Here is a 16068-nt window from a genome sequence, read left to right as displayed (position 1 = left end):
AAGAAACACGTTTAATGATTGTACACATGTGGTAGTCCATTTGTGTAAATCAAGATCACGAAAATTTATCAGCTAATTTTAAGATAAGAAATCTTGGGTAGATTGATAAAAATTTACAGTTTAAAAAGGTAATTAAATGCAAATGTAAACGTGAAATAATAATAATAATAAAACCTTTCCATCAATGATGGATGCGTTGTCTCGAATTATACAGAAATTTGTATTCACAACACACATCATTAACTGCTAGTGGCAAGTGTGCAGGGGAGACTTGTAAATCTGTCACTTTCTTTAACATGGACCTCCAGCTTCATGCTGCTGCTAATGCAGTTTCCTTCACTTGTCATGTATCCCTTCTGAAAATGGCAAGCTACTAAGAGAAGCTGCTGTTTTTACAACAATGAACACGAGTAATTGCATTTGCTGATGCTCTTTGTTTTGGTGCACAATACACAAAAGGTAGGGGTTCCAAATTTAACAAATGCAAGAGGCATTATCCTTTTGGCAAGAAAAACTAGGAACTGTGTTTCCCCATTGAGCAGTGTGTTGGTCCCCTGACATGTATGTTGGAGTCTGACATGTCTCGTTCCCATTTCAACTAACCAACAAGCCTTAATCCAAGCTTTAATTATAAATGACCCACGCATTTATTTTAAAGCTTGTGTTCTTCAAAACAACATTGTACCTTTTATTCATTGTTTTAAAGCCTAAACTCTTGGTTACGAAAAGACGGCAGGACATTGTTTTTACTACTGCACCTGTTCTGTTCCTGCTCGCTAGATAAGAGGCCCACATTTCATGAAAATAAAAGCAGGACTCCAAGTGCAAATAAAAGCATCCATTGTGCACTTTTTAGCTTTCCATAGTCAATGAAGCTGCAAAAGAACGATGTTTCCAAGCTAATCTGCTTTTGCTACTGAACAACAGACAACTCTGTAGAAGCACAAATGAACAGCATGAGATATTTTCTTTGGATGTTTTTAGAATCAATTATTTTACTATCCCATGCCAATTATCTTTTTTATCTATTGTAAAAGCATTACTAGTGGTCTTTTAATTATGACTGTGTCATTTTAAGGACAAATTTTAAGAAAACAAAAAAACAAAACCTGTCTTTTTTTCTAGGACAGAGTTTCTGCAGAGCGGCAGTAGTTCACAAGAAATTCACCTCAGAGTTGTGGTTGGGACTGTTGGGCCAAAGTAATCTTGCCCCCTTCCCATCTGTTTACACTCTCCCCAGCTCTCTTACAGCCCCTCACAACCCCAAACTAACATTAGCGGTGCTACAAAAATGGCGAGCAGTATTGGAGCTACCTAGTCGTATCTAGTCGTCTACAAACAAAGCAGGGACCTTGTGGGTTGCCACAGTAGCTTTTAAGTCACACAAGCTTTTTTTTAAGTTGCAGATTACAGCTTTGTTTTGGATCTGCTCCTGATTCACACAGATTTGAATACAGAAGTACTTAGAAAGGCCAATTTAAGCTAAACTTTCTTTATACATCTCCTTCATAATAAGAAAAATGCCCAACACAAAATTTTGATTGGAGTGCGTGTTCAAAGACTGTCCTCCTTGAAAAAGTAGGCTCTAAATTAGCTAAGAAGTTTATAAAATCTTTTAACAATTTGGAACAAATTAGCATTCAGTGGCAGTTTGAACAATGGAAAAAAGAATTAGAGAAAGAATTAAACTATACTTGAGATGAAGGAGCTTTTAATTTTTAATTTTGAAAATCTGGGAAGAGCCTATGAAACTAATACGAACCACAAGGACAAATGAACAAAAATGAGATAAAACAGACATTGAGGATGAAAGCAAAGAATGTTCTTGGGCAGCTGATTAGTCCGACAAACACTAGGGTTTCACGATAAAGCTAATTATAAAATGCACTCCCATTTGTGCAGGACAACTGGGTCTCCCATTGGACATTTAAAGCCGGCTTTCTCCAAACAGTACACTACCCTTTTCAGTTAAACTGATCGGACTAGTGTCAAGGGCTGTTATCCGTTTTGCCATTTGGTTTTTAAAAACCCTGAAAATATGAATTCATTAGAACAAAAATAGGCCTTTGTACAATTATTAATTTGGACAAGCCACTTCGTATCATCAATTAAATCTCAATATAATAGATATTAAGCATCATAACTCCATTATTGATGTCTTGAATTGATAAAACCAGACACTTTGCTGTTTTGTCTGTTAGAAAAAAAAAACTTAAACTAAAAACTTTTTTTTTTAAACTATTAAGTTGTAACCAAATAAAATGAATAAGTACAAGAAAGAAGAACATATTGACCTGGTAGAAATAATATCAACGGCCTTAGATGTTTACGAAACCAAAAGAAATGTGCAGACATGGCCAGAAAAAGCTAACCTTCACAATGTCCTTGACTGAAGGTAAATGCATCATCAGCATGGTTTCCGAGTCAACCGACTGCTTAGGTAAATTACATTTAAAGAAGTAAATTCCCACATAATCCAAATTTCCATTTTGATGCAAATCCATGGAATACCATGAGTTGATAAGAGGTAAATGCTGTTGGCAGAACCGAGATGGCTTCTTAGATAATGCACTTCATACACAATGCATAATTTCGGTGTATTGTAGTCTGCCTATTGAGGAAATGTAATGTACCATTTAGGAAGGGGTTTCAATGCAATGCCTGTTTGTTTCATGCAGTCATTATCTTTAACTTATATTATTCCCAAAATATGCTTGAATGCACAAAATTGCTAAGAACCAACAACAACAGACAATTCCAAATTTCAAAAGACATAATTTTGGACAATCGGGCACTGATTACTTAATGTGATGTCTTGCAAAAGAAGAATGAGCCTCCAATCCCACAATCATCGTGTATTTCTATAACTAAGCCAGTCAAAGAATACATAAAACTAATAAAGCATTTCAAACTTTATCTGAAGAAAATTTTCCTGAGGCTGACCATCTAATTAGCCCTACTGATTTAGGAGTGCCGATTCTCTCGGTGAACCTCTCAGCAGCAAAAACAGAATTTTAATGGTCATCTGGTCTTTCCATTTTTGACAGTATTTCAATTTTTCTCTCAAAAAGAACGTGTGTATGATTGTGTGTGCATTTTAAAGCTTACTTTTTGGTTTTTAAATTGCATTAGGAAAAAAGGGCATAAAAAAATGGTAGCCTATTTTTGTCAGTTTCCAAAGCAAACCAATATAAATGATGATGAAAGCATTAATCATTCAACTCTGGCCAAAATTAATTGAATGCATGATATAGACAGCAGAATAAAAGTGTCAAACTTCCAAGCTAAAGAACAAAATAGTTCAAAAAAGCAGAATCCTTACCAATACTTTAGCCTTCTTAAGCCCATCTCCAGAGAAAAAAAATAAAAAGTTTGCTTTTGGTGTTTTTAACATGTTTTTGTGGCATTTTTCTAATGATCGAGGACATATATATATATATATATATATATATATATATATATATATATATATATATATATATATATATATAATAGAATATGAGCCTAAAGTTTCCTGAGTATTTCTTTATTCAAATGATTGGGATTAAGGAGCAGGCGAAAAAAAGTAGTTGGAAAAAAATGGTAGCTATGAAGTAGAAACTATAATCAGCGGGCCACAAGCTCCCAGCTCCACTTCGGGAGGCATCCACTTGCAGACGACTAGATCCATGTATGTCTTTGTTTTCCTCGTCTGAGCTGGTATCTGGATCAAAACTGTTCAGCTTGATAGCTTTAATATTTTTGTTTCCCTGGTAATGTTAGATTGGGGGTTTGAGGGGCTGTAAGCTGGTGGAAAAGCATCTAAACAGCTGGATGGCAGGAAATGGGGGCGGGCTTAGTCCGCACCAACAGTCCCGCCCACAACTCAGAGGCGAATTCCGAATTAACTCCTGCAGAATGTCCTAGAAAACAACATTTTTTTTTTTTTTATTTTGGCTAAAAACGGCATAATAATAAAAGACCACTGGGAACCACTTTGAAAATAAATCAAAAGATGATTGGAGTAGGCTTCAGAGACCACTTAGTCTCTTAATTTACATTAAAAAATTAAATTAAACTAAATTTGATCTTAAAAAAAAGTTTTACCAAAAGTGGTCGTCACTCCATTACCTAGCCTATTTGTTTGTTACTCCCATTTGTCTTATAGCCTCTTTCTTTGTGACGTTGTAATAATGCTACGCAGTTTCTGCATCAAGTGTTCTCTGATGCAGGAAAAAATAAATAAAACTAAATATCCGAAAACCAGGCTGCACATATGTCTGCATATATGCAAAAAAATCTGCATATATGACACTTGCTTGTTATTTTATCCTTGGCGTTTAAACTATGTCAACGTATTCCGCATTCCACACAGGGTCTAGCACCTTTCCCCACTTAGCAGGATTCTTAATGACCTTTAATCAACTCACACATTGAGTTTGCAGGAAGGCCCCTCATCATTCCAAAGGTTATTAAGCAATCCATTTTCTAGAACTTCAAATGCTTGACTAGAGATGGAAACAGATGTTTCAGTTACTACTGGATATTTAAAATTGGATAGTCTAAAAATAAATAAATAAAAGTCCATATGAAAGAATAGATTTTTGTTTTTTTGACACCAATTAGAAGGGCATCATCCTTGGAAGAAGAATTTAACTCTTTAAACTTTATTTGAGGCCTCCCTTCTGATTAAACCATAGAATAGCAATCTGGTGTCGTGCAAATGCTATTAATATATTTCTAAGTGGCAAAAAAACTTTTTTTTTTTAATTTAATGGTGTTTTTATTTTTTTATTTAAAAAAAGAGATGATAACAACAAAATGCCACATTGATTACAAAAATAAATAAAAACAGCCACAGACTAGCAGATTTAAAAATATTTCAACATGTTGAAGAGTTTGTCTTTAAAACTCCAGGGTGCTGACTTTCTCCTTGCATTTAGTAGGCAGAAGACTCTAGGGCAGGTGTTAAAAAACACTGCTAAATTGGCACAAGTTCAGGACAGGTCTGTGTGGAGGCACTGATAAGCTTCAGGACAAACCCAGTCTGTTATTATGCTATGTAAATTTATTCTAACCACCTTGTAATGATGTAAACGTTATGTGTAAAGTCTGCACCACAATGATGGGGAACTGTCTGAAGAGGATACCTATTCAATGAAAAGTATTTTTTTTAACTAATAAAACCCAGAAATCTGTGTGATTGGAAGAAAAATGCTTTTTCAAACATAAAGGCTCTCAGAAACTGTCTGTAATCCAGCTGCTTTACTTTGTGAAATCCTGTTTGCTGAATGTGTCGATCTTGGCTGACAGAGAAAAATCTGTGGAATAGTGGTTCACTCTGATCGTCAGGCTGTTTGATAATTCTTTCATTTGATTAGTAGCTGCTACACAACAAAATATTTTTTCAATTTTTTGTTACATTGACCTGTGCTCAGTTTATGTAAAAAATCCAGATGAAAATAAGAAGCTTGTTAATGAAACATTTTAAAATATCTTTTAAAAAATGAAAACATTTTAAACATTTTTTTATGGCTCATAACACAAAAGTACCTTTTAAATCTAAAATAAAGGTTATGTTGCTTTCTTTCCTCATTGATCAGTAAAACCATACAAATTTAGAGCATGAGACATGTTGTCTGTGCAACTTTCTCTTTGAACGGATGCCTTATTTAACCCATCGTGACGATCAGCATATATACCACGTTCCTTTTTTCCTGAAGTCAAGGTCGGTGTTGGCTCAGTGCGTTATGTTACCGTGACAATGCGCCGCACCACGTAACAAATCGTCTGTTTTTTGTGAAAAAAGCAATCTAAACTGAAAAAATAACAAGAATAAAGTATTTAAAACTGGTTGCATATTGATTTATTTTGTAAGTGACCATGGTTTAAGCGGGAGAACCGCCTCCGAAGTGGGCTCTCTCAGAAATTAACGCACTTTGTGAAAAAAAACGTCCTCCGCTTCCACGACTTGCGTTATTTTCTGATGCACACTTCGTCTGCCATTATCCCTTTATCCACACCCAGCAGCCAACCAGAATGGAGTATTCACCTGGACCATGGTATAAAAAGAAAATACAGGACTGAAATAAAAATTTTCAGTTCTGATCTGACAAAAAATATTTGTTTGTTTTTACAGAACAAAGAACGCAATTCTGTAAACATCTCTGGTCAAAGTTCCACAGACACTTAATTTCAATTTATATCATTGACCAAATTAATTACATTACAGTAAATTATAATCCACAAATCTACTTTTAAATTAAATCATCGCTGACTAAATACAAGAAAACAACAACAAGCATTAAATTTAAAAAATTTAATTCACATGGAGGATTTTTTGCTATATTAGCCTATAAAAATTTAACTGTGTCAATTAAAAAAGAAAAAAGGGTTTTTGAGAAGCAAGCAGGTGTTTATGTTTTAAGAGTGAAAAGAAAAACTTCAAATAATTAGAAATGCTGGCTACCTTTACAGGATGAAATATTGTTACAAGTCAGAGAAACTGGTGGAATTTTCAAAGCAAAAGTCTTTGCTAGATAGCTACTATGATAAATCTCCAGATGCCGCTGAATCAAGACTAATATCAACAGGAACGCAATTGCAGGAGGAAGAAGCTACTTTGTTGTCGTTTCAGTGCTGTCCCTAAATCACTGTCTTTTAAATTGCTGTCAGACAGCCGGTTATCACCAGCATGCTCTGCGTTGATTGACACAATTTAACTGATGCCAGCAGAACGTTTTCCATAATCTCATACATGATTCTTGAATGTGGACCAAAACAAGTTGAACTCGGATTATAAACTGACTCATGCTGTTGGTGCTGCTTCAGTGAGCCATTATTTAAATGACAATTACGGAATTCTTTTCTGTTTTTTTCTCAAGAATGAGAAAAAAACAGAAAACAAAAAAACAGAAAAACATGTGAGAGTCATTTTTCAGCTATGTTCCATCTGAAATCTTTGAAGTTTCATAAAGAATTTTATATTGGTTCACAATCTGATGCCTATTAATTATGATAGATTCTTTAAATAGTCTGTGCTTAAAACTACCGGTACTTAAACATGAGATTTCTACCAAAAATCATTTTTCAAACTACCAATGATTTGTTCTTTCCTTGAGGAGAGGTTAGTGTTGATTGAACAGCAACTCCTGCCTTTTCTGCAGCTGGAGGTGATTTTGTGACAGAAAAAAAAACAACAATTTACTGGGATCCCGTTCTAAAAAGATGGAAACATAAGTTCAATATTGGGCTGACACCAAACATTTTTGAGAATAAAAATGATTTTGTAAAAATGTACTTCAAAGAACCACACTAAAAACTAAAAGAACAGGCTTGTATTAAAGCCATCATTAGAAAAAGCGTGACTTCTTATATGTGTATATATAAGACAGAGCATGGTGCCATGGCTGACCTTTAAAATAAACATGGCCCTAGGAGCCAAAAAGGAGCATTCAGAAGGTCAACAGAATAAAGTAAATTTGGAGAAAAAAAAAAAAGGCAGTTTGACACAAACAAATCTGACATTTTTCCATCAATTTAAAATAAATATGCACTGCAATCCCCTCTGATCGTGTTTTGGGAAACTAGTCTGCTAAGTCTGAAGGGGCAAGATGTCACCGACTCCAGCTCCTGCTGTACGACTCATGTCTGAACACGCCAAGGGCCACAATTTGTTCTGCTCCACAAAGTGGGTCTCTGTCGAGCTAGAACAGGTAGTAATTAATCTCTGGTGCCAACAAGGACAGGCCAGCTATAGCAAACAGACTAATCCTGCAGGGTGTCAAAGCACACGATATGAAGAGTCTCTTATTTTTAATTTAAACTGCACCAAAAGACTACCCTGGCTTCATTTACAAACTTGATCTAATCCACTTCATGATAAATCAGAATAAATCTACTCTGAGACTCTCCCATTCCCACATATAGCCACTAAGATGCTTTAAAATAAATAAAAGCACCACAGCATTCCACCTCCTTGCCACACCACTGATGAGCTGCAAATGAAGAAATGATCATGAACAGCATCAGGTGTGCTGGAGCAATTTCTGGCAGTTGGAGACAGGAGCTTACATGATTTTCGGCTCTTGTTCAATGCAGAAAACAATGAGCGCATATTTATAGAGAACACAAAAAAGAGGAAAATAAACATTTTGAAGTGATGCCCTTGCAGGCAAAGAAGGCAGATGAAATATACTGATTGGTAAAAAATAAAGAGGAAGTGACTTTTAAGCCTTTATCCCAGTTCCTTCTCATTCATCACATTGATAATAAATGAAATTGTAAACGATGAATAAAGTGATTTTTAAAATGATACAGCCATCCATCCTAGATAGTCTGGGATGTTTATTATTTTTCTAAAAAAGGTCCACTTACCAGATTCAGCACCGTTTCCACAATATCCCGGTTGCTAACCTCTCCAGCCTGGATAAGTCCACTGAGAACAGCAAATTTCATCTTCATGTTCCGGATGGGAAACGCAGCACTGCTCATCCCAGCCGGGAGAAGCGCAGAGGCTGAGCCGGACATCGGAGCTGTCTCTCCGGCAGGCGCAGCGGAGGATGCCGCCGCGTCTTTCCCGTGACCTGACAGAGGCTGTCGGTCCGAGAGCGACACCGAGCCCGGCATTGTGACCGCTCTCTCTCCCTTAAAGCCAAGTCAAGTGGATTTTTTTTATGAGGGTAGTTCAAGCTTTCTCTCAGATGTGTTCAGAGGAGCATCAAAAATGCGTAAATGCGCGGAAAAAGAGGTCAGAAAAGAAATGTACTCTGGAGACTTCCCAGCAAGTGAGTCTGCTGTATTGTCAGCCCCGGCCAATTACCCGAGCGGACTGACCTGGGCTACCAAGCAAATGCGTAAATGCGCGCCTGGCGCTCCGCTGCTGCACTCATCGCCATAGTGCTGCCCCCTACCTGCGGCTCCCCGCCTGTGCGCCGCCGCGGAGACAGGTGGCTCCTCCCGGGTAGTCTGTCCCAGATCAACAGCCTGGAGGCTCAAAAAATAAAAATAAAAATCAAACTGTTTCCTCACTCTTTAGACCAAAAACATGCACACGTTTCCATTATTTGATTTTAGTGACTTTGATGACCTTCTAAAATAATAAATCGAAATTGTTAATATGTTTACAAGTCTAAACAAGGACCTCATGTGCTAATGTTATATAGTTAGGTTTTAATGACTTATATTGTCAGGAACTGTAGAACCCAAAATGCGGGAGATCAGGCATGGTGTCAAAAACTAAAACATTTATTAGATAAACTGAAAGAAGACAAAAAAAAAAAAACATGGAGAAACAAGAAGATGGCAAGGCTGAGCAGAGAAGATGCCCTGAAAACCAGACACCCAAATAGACTGCGGGGTAATTGACAGAAATGAAAACAGCTGTGGATGATCAACATGAACCAGGAGCGACTGACTGGGGAACATGACCAAAACTCAACTGAAAAACCAAACTAAAGTACACAACCCTTATATATGTCTGTCATACAAGTCTTCTGTTCAATAATACAATATGAGACATTGATATTGAAATAGGCTAAACTAAATTAACCCAAAGTGCTGATCTGTACAAAGATTTGACTTAAACTACTACTAATGAAGGAAATGTCTCACTAGTAGTGCTTGAACATGCATTTGATTTATGGGATTCTGTTCCAAATAGGTTCATTTGAAATCCGTCTTTGGTATTGTAAACACTCGTTTTTGATATCTAATGATAATTTGTTTGTTACAGTATCTTTTTTCAAGCTAGAATAAGTGACCGATTTTGCTGTGACCTCATAAAGCTACAAAACAAACATGATTGTGTATTCTCCTTATCTTTACATGACAAGAAAGTTTCTAAAGGTTTTTCGTTAACCAGAAAGTGACTGTCAGCCAGGTTTATTTGACTATTCTACACATGCAAAAGCCAAATCCCAAAGACAAAACATGTATTATTTATTGGGTAACAATATTTTGAATTGTTCATTGTAAAGGTTACATGTCCCTTTTTAATGTAGATTTATTTTTGCACACAGTTGTCTCTTTTTCTCAAATGCCCAGTAGAGGTCCTTCTAATCCCAAAGCATATTCGGTTGATGCTATCTTGCCTTGAGGTTTAAGTCACCTGAAAGAAAGTAAATCCTCTGTTAATTTCAACTTTTCATGTTACAGGGGATGACAAAAACTATTCAAGTCTCCTCTTGAAGATGAACAATAAAAAATGACATTATGCCATTTGAGTGCAAAAACCGGGTCATCTTGTTGCAGTCCAGAGCCAATTGTAACACTGAATCCCCTTTGGGGTCATGGGGTTGCCAGAGCCAAGCTTAGGTACTGTAGGGCAAAGGTAGGGCACCCCCTGGACAGAATGCTAGTCTGTCACTGAGTCTCACAACCAAACACACCCACACCTACGGACACTTTGGAGCAATCAATCAACCTACATATTGTGGGAGGAAGCCAGAGCACCCGGAGAAAACCTACGCATGCACGAGGAGAACATGCAAACTCCACAGAGGAAAATCCCAGCTGGGATTTGATCTTCTCGCTGTGACGACAGCACACCATTTCTAGCCTTTGGGACAATAGAGTCAAGAGAGATGCAGATGCTGTGCGGAAATGTAACTTGAATTTGGTAAAAAAAGAAAAAATACATAGGTAAAATGGAAAATCTGACTTAACTGTCTCAGGTGCCAAAGTGGAAAAAACATCAAATAAGATTTTTTATCTTCTGGCTATTGTTTTGGGAATAACTACAAAACAAAATGTTTTTAAAAATTGGGGTGTATTATCTCTCTCATACATTCATCCTAAGACACATCCCAAGCATAAAAGCAGTAATAAAACATGAAGCGCTAGAATGTTAAAATAATTTAAAAGCTGCATGTTACAAAATATGATAATTATATCATAATGGTTTAAGAACGTATACATTTGATCATGATTCAAGTAGTCGATCGGTACCTTTAGGATTGATGGTGTTATGTATTTGTGATTGACACTGTCAAATGCTTTTACGAGGTCAACCCCTTAAAACTTACACTGGCCGTTGCTTTTTTGCAACATTAACCCTTGTGCTATCTTAGATGACCCCACCCTTACTTTGACATGTTATTCCTACCATGACAAAGGTGGATAAAGGTGGAAAGATTTCATGTAATCCATGGACACCAGTAAAGATCACAAATCATTGAAGAAAAATATTTCAGAACACTAGTGGGTCTAGATGACCCAGCTCCCAATGTTAAAGTGCCTAGGATAGCACAAGGGTTACAGAAAAAAGAAATCTCGAATCAGAGCCAATTATATCACTTTCTGGTATACGGCAAAAGTTGGTTCCACGTCTACTGCTTAATAAATAACTGCTAAAAACTGAGCTTTGGATTAAATATTAGCATCCTCCCCAAGTAGAGCAAATGCTCTCCAATTCTATCCTTTTTAATATCTTTAAAGTTTTAATGATATTACCAGTACTCCAGGGTGCAAATATGATGTCAAAATGCAGCTCCAGAAGGATTCTTTAAATACTTGCAATGAGGGGTTCTTAAGTTGGTCCCAAAAAGTAAAGTAATATACCAATGGGAGACCATCCAAATGTGGTGTTTTATTAACTTCCATACAGAGTATGTCTTCTGTTAACTCAGCAATGTTTGGTTCTGCTTCTAAGATTTCATTTTAGTTTACTCCTTGTTTGATCTTTTCTTTTCAACAAAGAATGTTTTCATAATTTGGTTTTCGGAATATTTTTCTCCATGCAGTTTGGAGAAGGAGGGGACCTCAGTCTGCATCAGACACTTAAGTTTTATATTTTTTACTTAAAAAAACTACTGCATTTTTTAAAATTTTTCCTTAAAAATATTTTATTCCATCTTTAAAATTGTTCCTCTGCCTTTTTCAGCTTTTCTCTTGACTTCTACGACTAAAAAACACAGTAGCAGAAAATGCTTGTTCTCCTATCTAACCATAGTCTTTATTTTTGTCTCTTTTACAAGGATAGAAAGTTGCTAGAGTTCTATTGTTACAACTTTTGTCTATATTATGTGAGGAAACAGTGTGGCCTAAATACACTAAATACTTCTTCTTGCTGACCTGAAAGGAACATGATTGCTACTTGAAGACGGGTTTTCAAATGGTGGTTTTGTGTATATGCAATTATTTGAACAATCCAGTGGCTCCCCGTTGATCCTCCCCTAGGTCCTTTAAATATACCTTGTTCAATGCATCTATCTATGGTCGAAGAATCCATGCAGAATGACCTTAGCTAGGGATATGCGGCCTTCAGCACTTAAAGAGCTACTTGGGTCAAACTCTCACTCACCACATCCCAGTAGAAGCCACCAAGTCTTACTTTACTCTCTAATGAAGTACGGCACTGCTTTGTTTTATTGTCATCGTCAGTATTATGATAAAATAAATGAATGGTTGTGTTTTTAGCATGAATAAAAAAGCAAAAACGTAAAAAGATAATTTGCAGTTTTCTTTTTATAAACATGAAATATTTAATAACCTTTGGCAGTTTGTTAGCCATGAATTTGTAAATCAAACCAAAACATTAAATTAAATTAGAGCTAAATGAATTACCCTTATTGAAATTTTTTAAAACTTTAAGGCGCACTTAAAATCCTTTGATTCTTTTCAAAATCGAACAGTTGAGTTATTGTTAAGCTTGAACAGGTTTTCTGTGGTACACGGCACTTAAAAATCTGTCAAATTGTTTTTGTATGACTTTGATCAACCTCAAAGCTACTCCGCTTGATGGATTGTTGGAGAATTACGGCAATTTTTCTAATGGGTTGAATAAAGTTGAACAATACTGAAAAACGTTCTATTTTTCTGCAACCAAAGAGCCTCAAGTGGTTCCAGAGCCAGATGAGCCGCATGACTCTCAACACTCGTACTTAACAGCAGAGCGGTGCAGCAACCACTCCTGTTTGCAAAGGATTCACTTTAGGGGCTTTTTTTAAAAAGCCCGATGTTTGCACTCACTAACATGGATCTTCTTCGCTACATGTTAAAAAATGTTTGTTGTTTTATGAGTGATAAGTGTTTACAGCGAATGGCAACTGGCTTTGTGAATTTCGAAGGCCTCAGACAGATTTAATGGACCCTGACAACAGACTATAGCTAAATTATGACTTGAAATAAGCTTTACCATAATGTTCAGTGCTATCAGCAGCTCAAAAAATGAATATGACATGAAAAGAACAGACTGTGAGGAACCTTCCTTTTGTCTAGCCTAATGACCAAGCAATGGCTCTTAAATTACATTTCTTTGTGATAGAATTGTTTATGGGTAAACAGTGGGGAAAGGGATGGGGCCATAATGGACGCCTAGTTAGTCACATGCTCTTCTTTTTTTATGTTGCCGTGGGATGAAATGCCAGCACATGCCAGCACAAACAGCTTGATTTTTACATTTTTATTTTAAAAAAAATCCTTGTCTATTTTACTTGAAAGTATAATACCGTACCCTCAAACAAGTATGATCAAGTCAAACCTTAAGTCATCATTTTCACAACCAGTGGAGGTCAAAGTTGAATAAAATTATGCCCATTGCAAAAAAAAAAAACAGGTCAATACTGAACCAGCTTACAATCATGTACCATGAGTCCAACAAGTGTTGGTACAGGGATGGATGCAATCAATATAATATATATATATATATATATATATATATATATATATATATATATATATATATATATATAGGAAGTTAACAAATGAGCTATCTTTACATATTGACAGTATGAACAAAGAATTAAATTTACAAGATATTCACAAGCATATTTATATATTTACAGACACTTGTGTGTACATCATAATAATCATATCTTTAAATCTCAAAGTAATAACATATTCCAGCTTCTCAGAAGCATTTGAGATTAAATGTCCTAGACATTGAGGAAAATGATTATAACTTATAGTTCTCTTACATAAAAGCTTAACAACGTGATGGTAAATAATGCATAAATGGAAAAATAAACATTGGCAGGATGAATAATGATGCACCTTCTTATGATGTCATGCATCAGGCTTACAGTTGGTTTCAGAGCATTTAAACTGTGCTTTAGTTCTTGGGTCCATGGTAAATAACTTCCTGTTGGCATTGAGTCAAAGGCTCAGTTTTGATCTCAAGGCAGCACAGACACAACTGGCAAAGACGGTTCAGATTTTGGTCTCTGGGCCATCAGAGATTAGCGGTTGAAAGGAGTTGCGGATTCGAGCAGCTTCTGCAGCACAGAGATGGCCAAATGCTTTGTTGTACCAGTCTGGAGTCCTTCCTCTGAAAGCAGACGGTGAACTCAATTATTGAAGGCATTCATCTAAAATTATGCACGTCTTTGAAGAGATAAAGTTAAATACTGATTGCATGGAATTGAACAAAAAAACATTTCTTTGTGGATTTGGTCAGAAATTCTGGTAGAGGTGTTTTTTGGAGAACTCACTTTAGGTCAATTCTGCAAAGGTGGGTTAGTCTGGATTTTCCTGAGCCACAGGGTTCAAGCAGGTAGTTGGACTCCAGGACTATAGCACGTACCCCTCCTATGGTAGGGCACTCGTCATGCTCTATAGACACTGAAACCAGGGAGCAAGCCCCCTTTGGCAAGTCTGTCCTCCAAGACCTTAAAGATTTAGAGAGTGTTATCATATTGTTGCAACAAAATAAAGTCAATATGATATTTTGTGTTTTTTTTGTGTCTTCACAAACCTGAGGACAACAAATTCTCTGCTAGGATGAGGGGGCATGCTGTTGAGGACATACTGAAACACCTCTGTCTGTTTGTCAAGTGTCTCACACACTTTCCACTGATGCAAGTCCATGTCCCACAGGTGGCGCTCTCGTAGTACTCGGTTCAACACAACAGAGGGTGGCGCCTCCACCTCCACAGACACTCTCCAGCGCCTAAGGGGGTTCCCATCTCCCACCTGAATGAAACAGAAGCACAACCCTTAATGGCATCTAAAATCCGTTTCATGTTTTGCGTCCTGATTGGCTGTAGATACTGGACTTATTTTTCAGTGAAGGTTTGAACTTTAAACACGTTTAAACAAGAGACAAAATGTCTGAGAAAGGTGTACAAAGTCTTCTGTGGAGAGTTTTACAGCCTTAAGACATCTATAATATTTGCAAAAACTAGAGGTGACTACTTTGCCGATTTTATCTGTTGCAGATTAATTTGAAGCCATGTTCCCATCCCGCATCCGTTAAACACGCGTTGAAAGTTAAACCAGGTAGACCTTTGACCAATCAGGGACTTGGATTTGGTAGTGTCGTATGGATGATGTCTCTTTTAATTAACGAAAGTTCCAAACGTCTCTAAATTGATCATGGAGGAGAAATTATTAACTGCAGTTTGTGCCAGGTCGGAACTATACGATACCAAGTCTTTCATATTAGTGGAGCCTGTTATTAATACAATGGTACATTTTGTGGTACAAGCACCTAATTTGGCATGGGTGTACTATAGGATCCCCTCTTTCAGAAAAACACGTTAGACACAATCTTCTTTCTCTTTCGGCTTTTCCCATCAGGGGTCGCCACAGCGAATCATCCTTTTCCACCTCACTCTATCATGAACATCTTCTACCCTAACGTTAGCCAACTTCATGTCCTCTGTCAAGACATCCATGTATCTCCTCTTTGGCCGTCCTCTTGCCCTCCTGCCAGGCAGCTCCATCTCCAACATCCTTCTACCAATATATCCACTGTCCCTCCTCTGAACATGTCCAAACCATCTCAGTCTGGCTTCTCTGACTTTGTCGCTAGCACAGGCAACATGAGCCGTCCCTCTGATGTACTCGTTCCTTATCCTGTCTAACCTGGTCACTCCTAAGGAGAACCTCAACATCTTCATCTCCGCTACCTCCATCTCAGCCTCTTGTCTCTGTCTCACTGCTACCGTCTCTAACCCATAGAGCAGAGCTGGTCTCACCACTGTCTTGTACACCTTTCCTTTGAGTCTTGCTGGCACTCTTCTGTCACACAACACTCCTGACACTTTCCTCCACCCACTCCAACCTGCCTGCACTCGCCTCTTCACCTCTTTTCCACACTCCCCATCACACTGAACTGTTGACCCCAAGTACTTAAACTCCTGCACCTTC

At 37.2% G+C, this 16068-nt stretch overlaps 2 protein-coding genes across 8 annotated transcripts in view; both read right to left on the bottom strand.

The window, feature by feature from the left end:
- Positions 1-8805, bottom strand: part of nbeab (neurobeachin b) — a 215555-nt gene extending 206750 nt beyond the window's left edge. For all 3 annotated transcript variants that reach the window (XM_023961240.2, XM_023961236.2, XM_078956585.1), the window contains exon 1: positions 8356-8805. In XM_023961240.2, the coding sequence (XP_023817008.1) occupies positions 8356-8607 (252 nt within the window). In that variant the 5' untranslated portion in view covers positions 8608-8805. The remainder of the gene's footprint in view (positions 1-8355) is intronic.
- Positions 8806-13366: 4561 nt separating this feature from the next.
- Positions 13367-16068, bottom strand: part of stard13b (StAR related lipid transfer domain containing 13b) — a 74547-nt gene continuing 71845 nt past the window's right edge. For all 5 annotated transcript variants that reach the window (XM_023961613.2, XM_078956586.1, XM_023961615.2 and 2 more), the window contains 3 exons: positions 14672-14889; positions 14409-14585; positions 13367-14245 (listed from right to left, as the gene is read on the bottom strand). In XM_023961613.2, coding sequence (XP_023817381.1) covers positions 14128-14245; positions 14409-14585; positions 14672-14889 — 513 coding nt within the window. In that variant the 3' untranslated portion in view covers positions 13367-14127. The remainder of the gene's footprint in view (positions 14246-14408; positions 14586-14671; positions 14890-16068) is intronic.

Source organism: Oryzias latipes, chromosome 13 (genome assembly GCF_053564925.1).
Source record: "Oryzias latipes strain Hd-rR chromosome 13, Olatipes_Hd-rR_3.1".
In the NCBI taxonomy this organism is placed as follows: domain Eukaryota; kingdom Metazoa; phylum Chordata; class Actinopteri; order Beloniformes; family Adrianichthyidae; genus Oryzias; species Oryzias latipes.
This window is presented reverse-complemented; position numbering and strand designations above follow the sequence as displayed.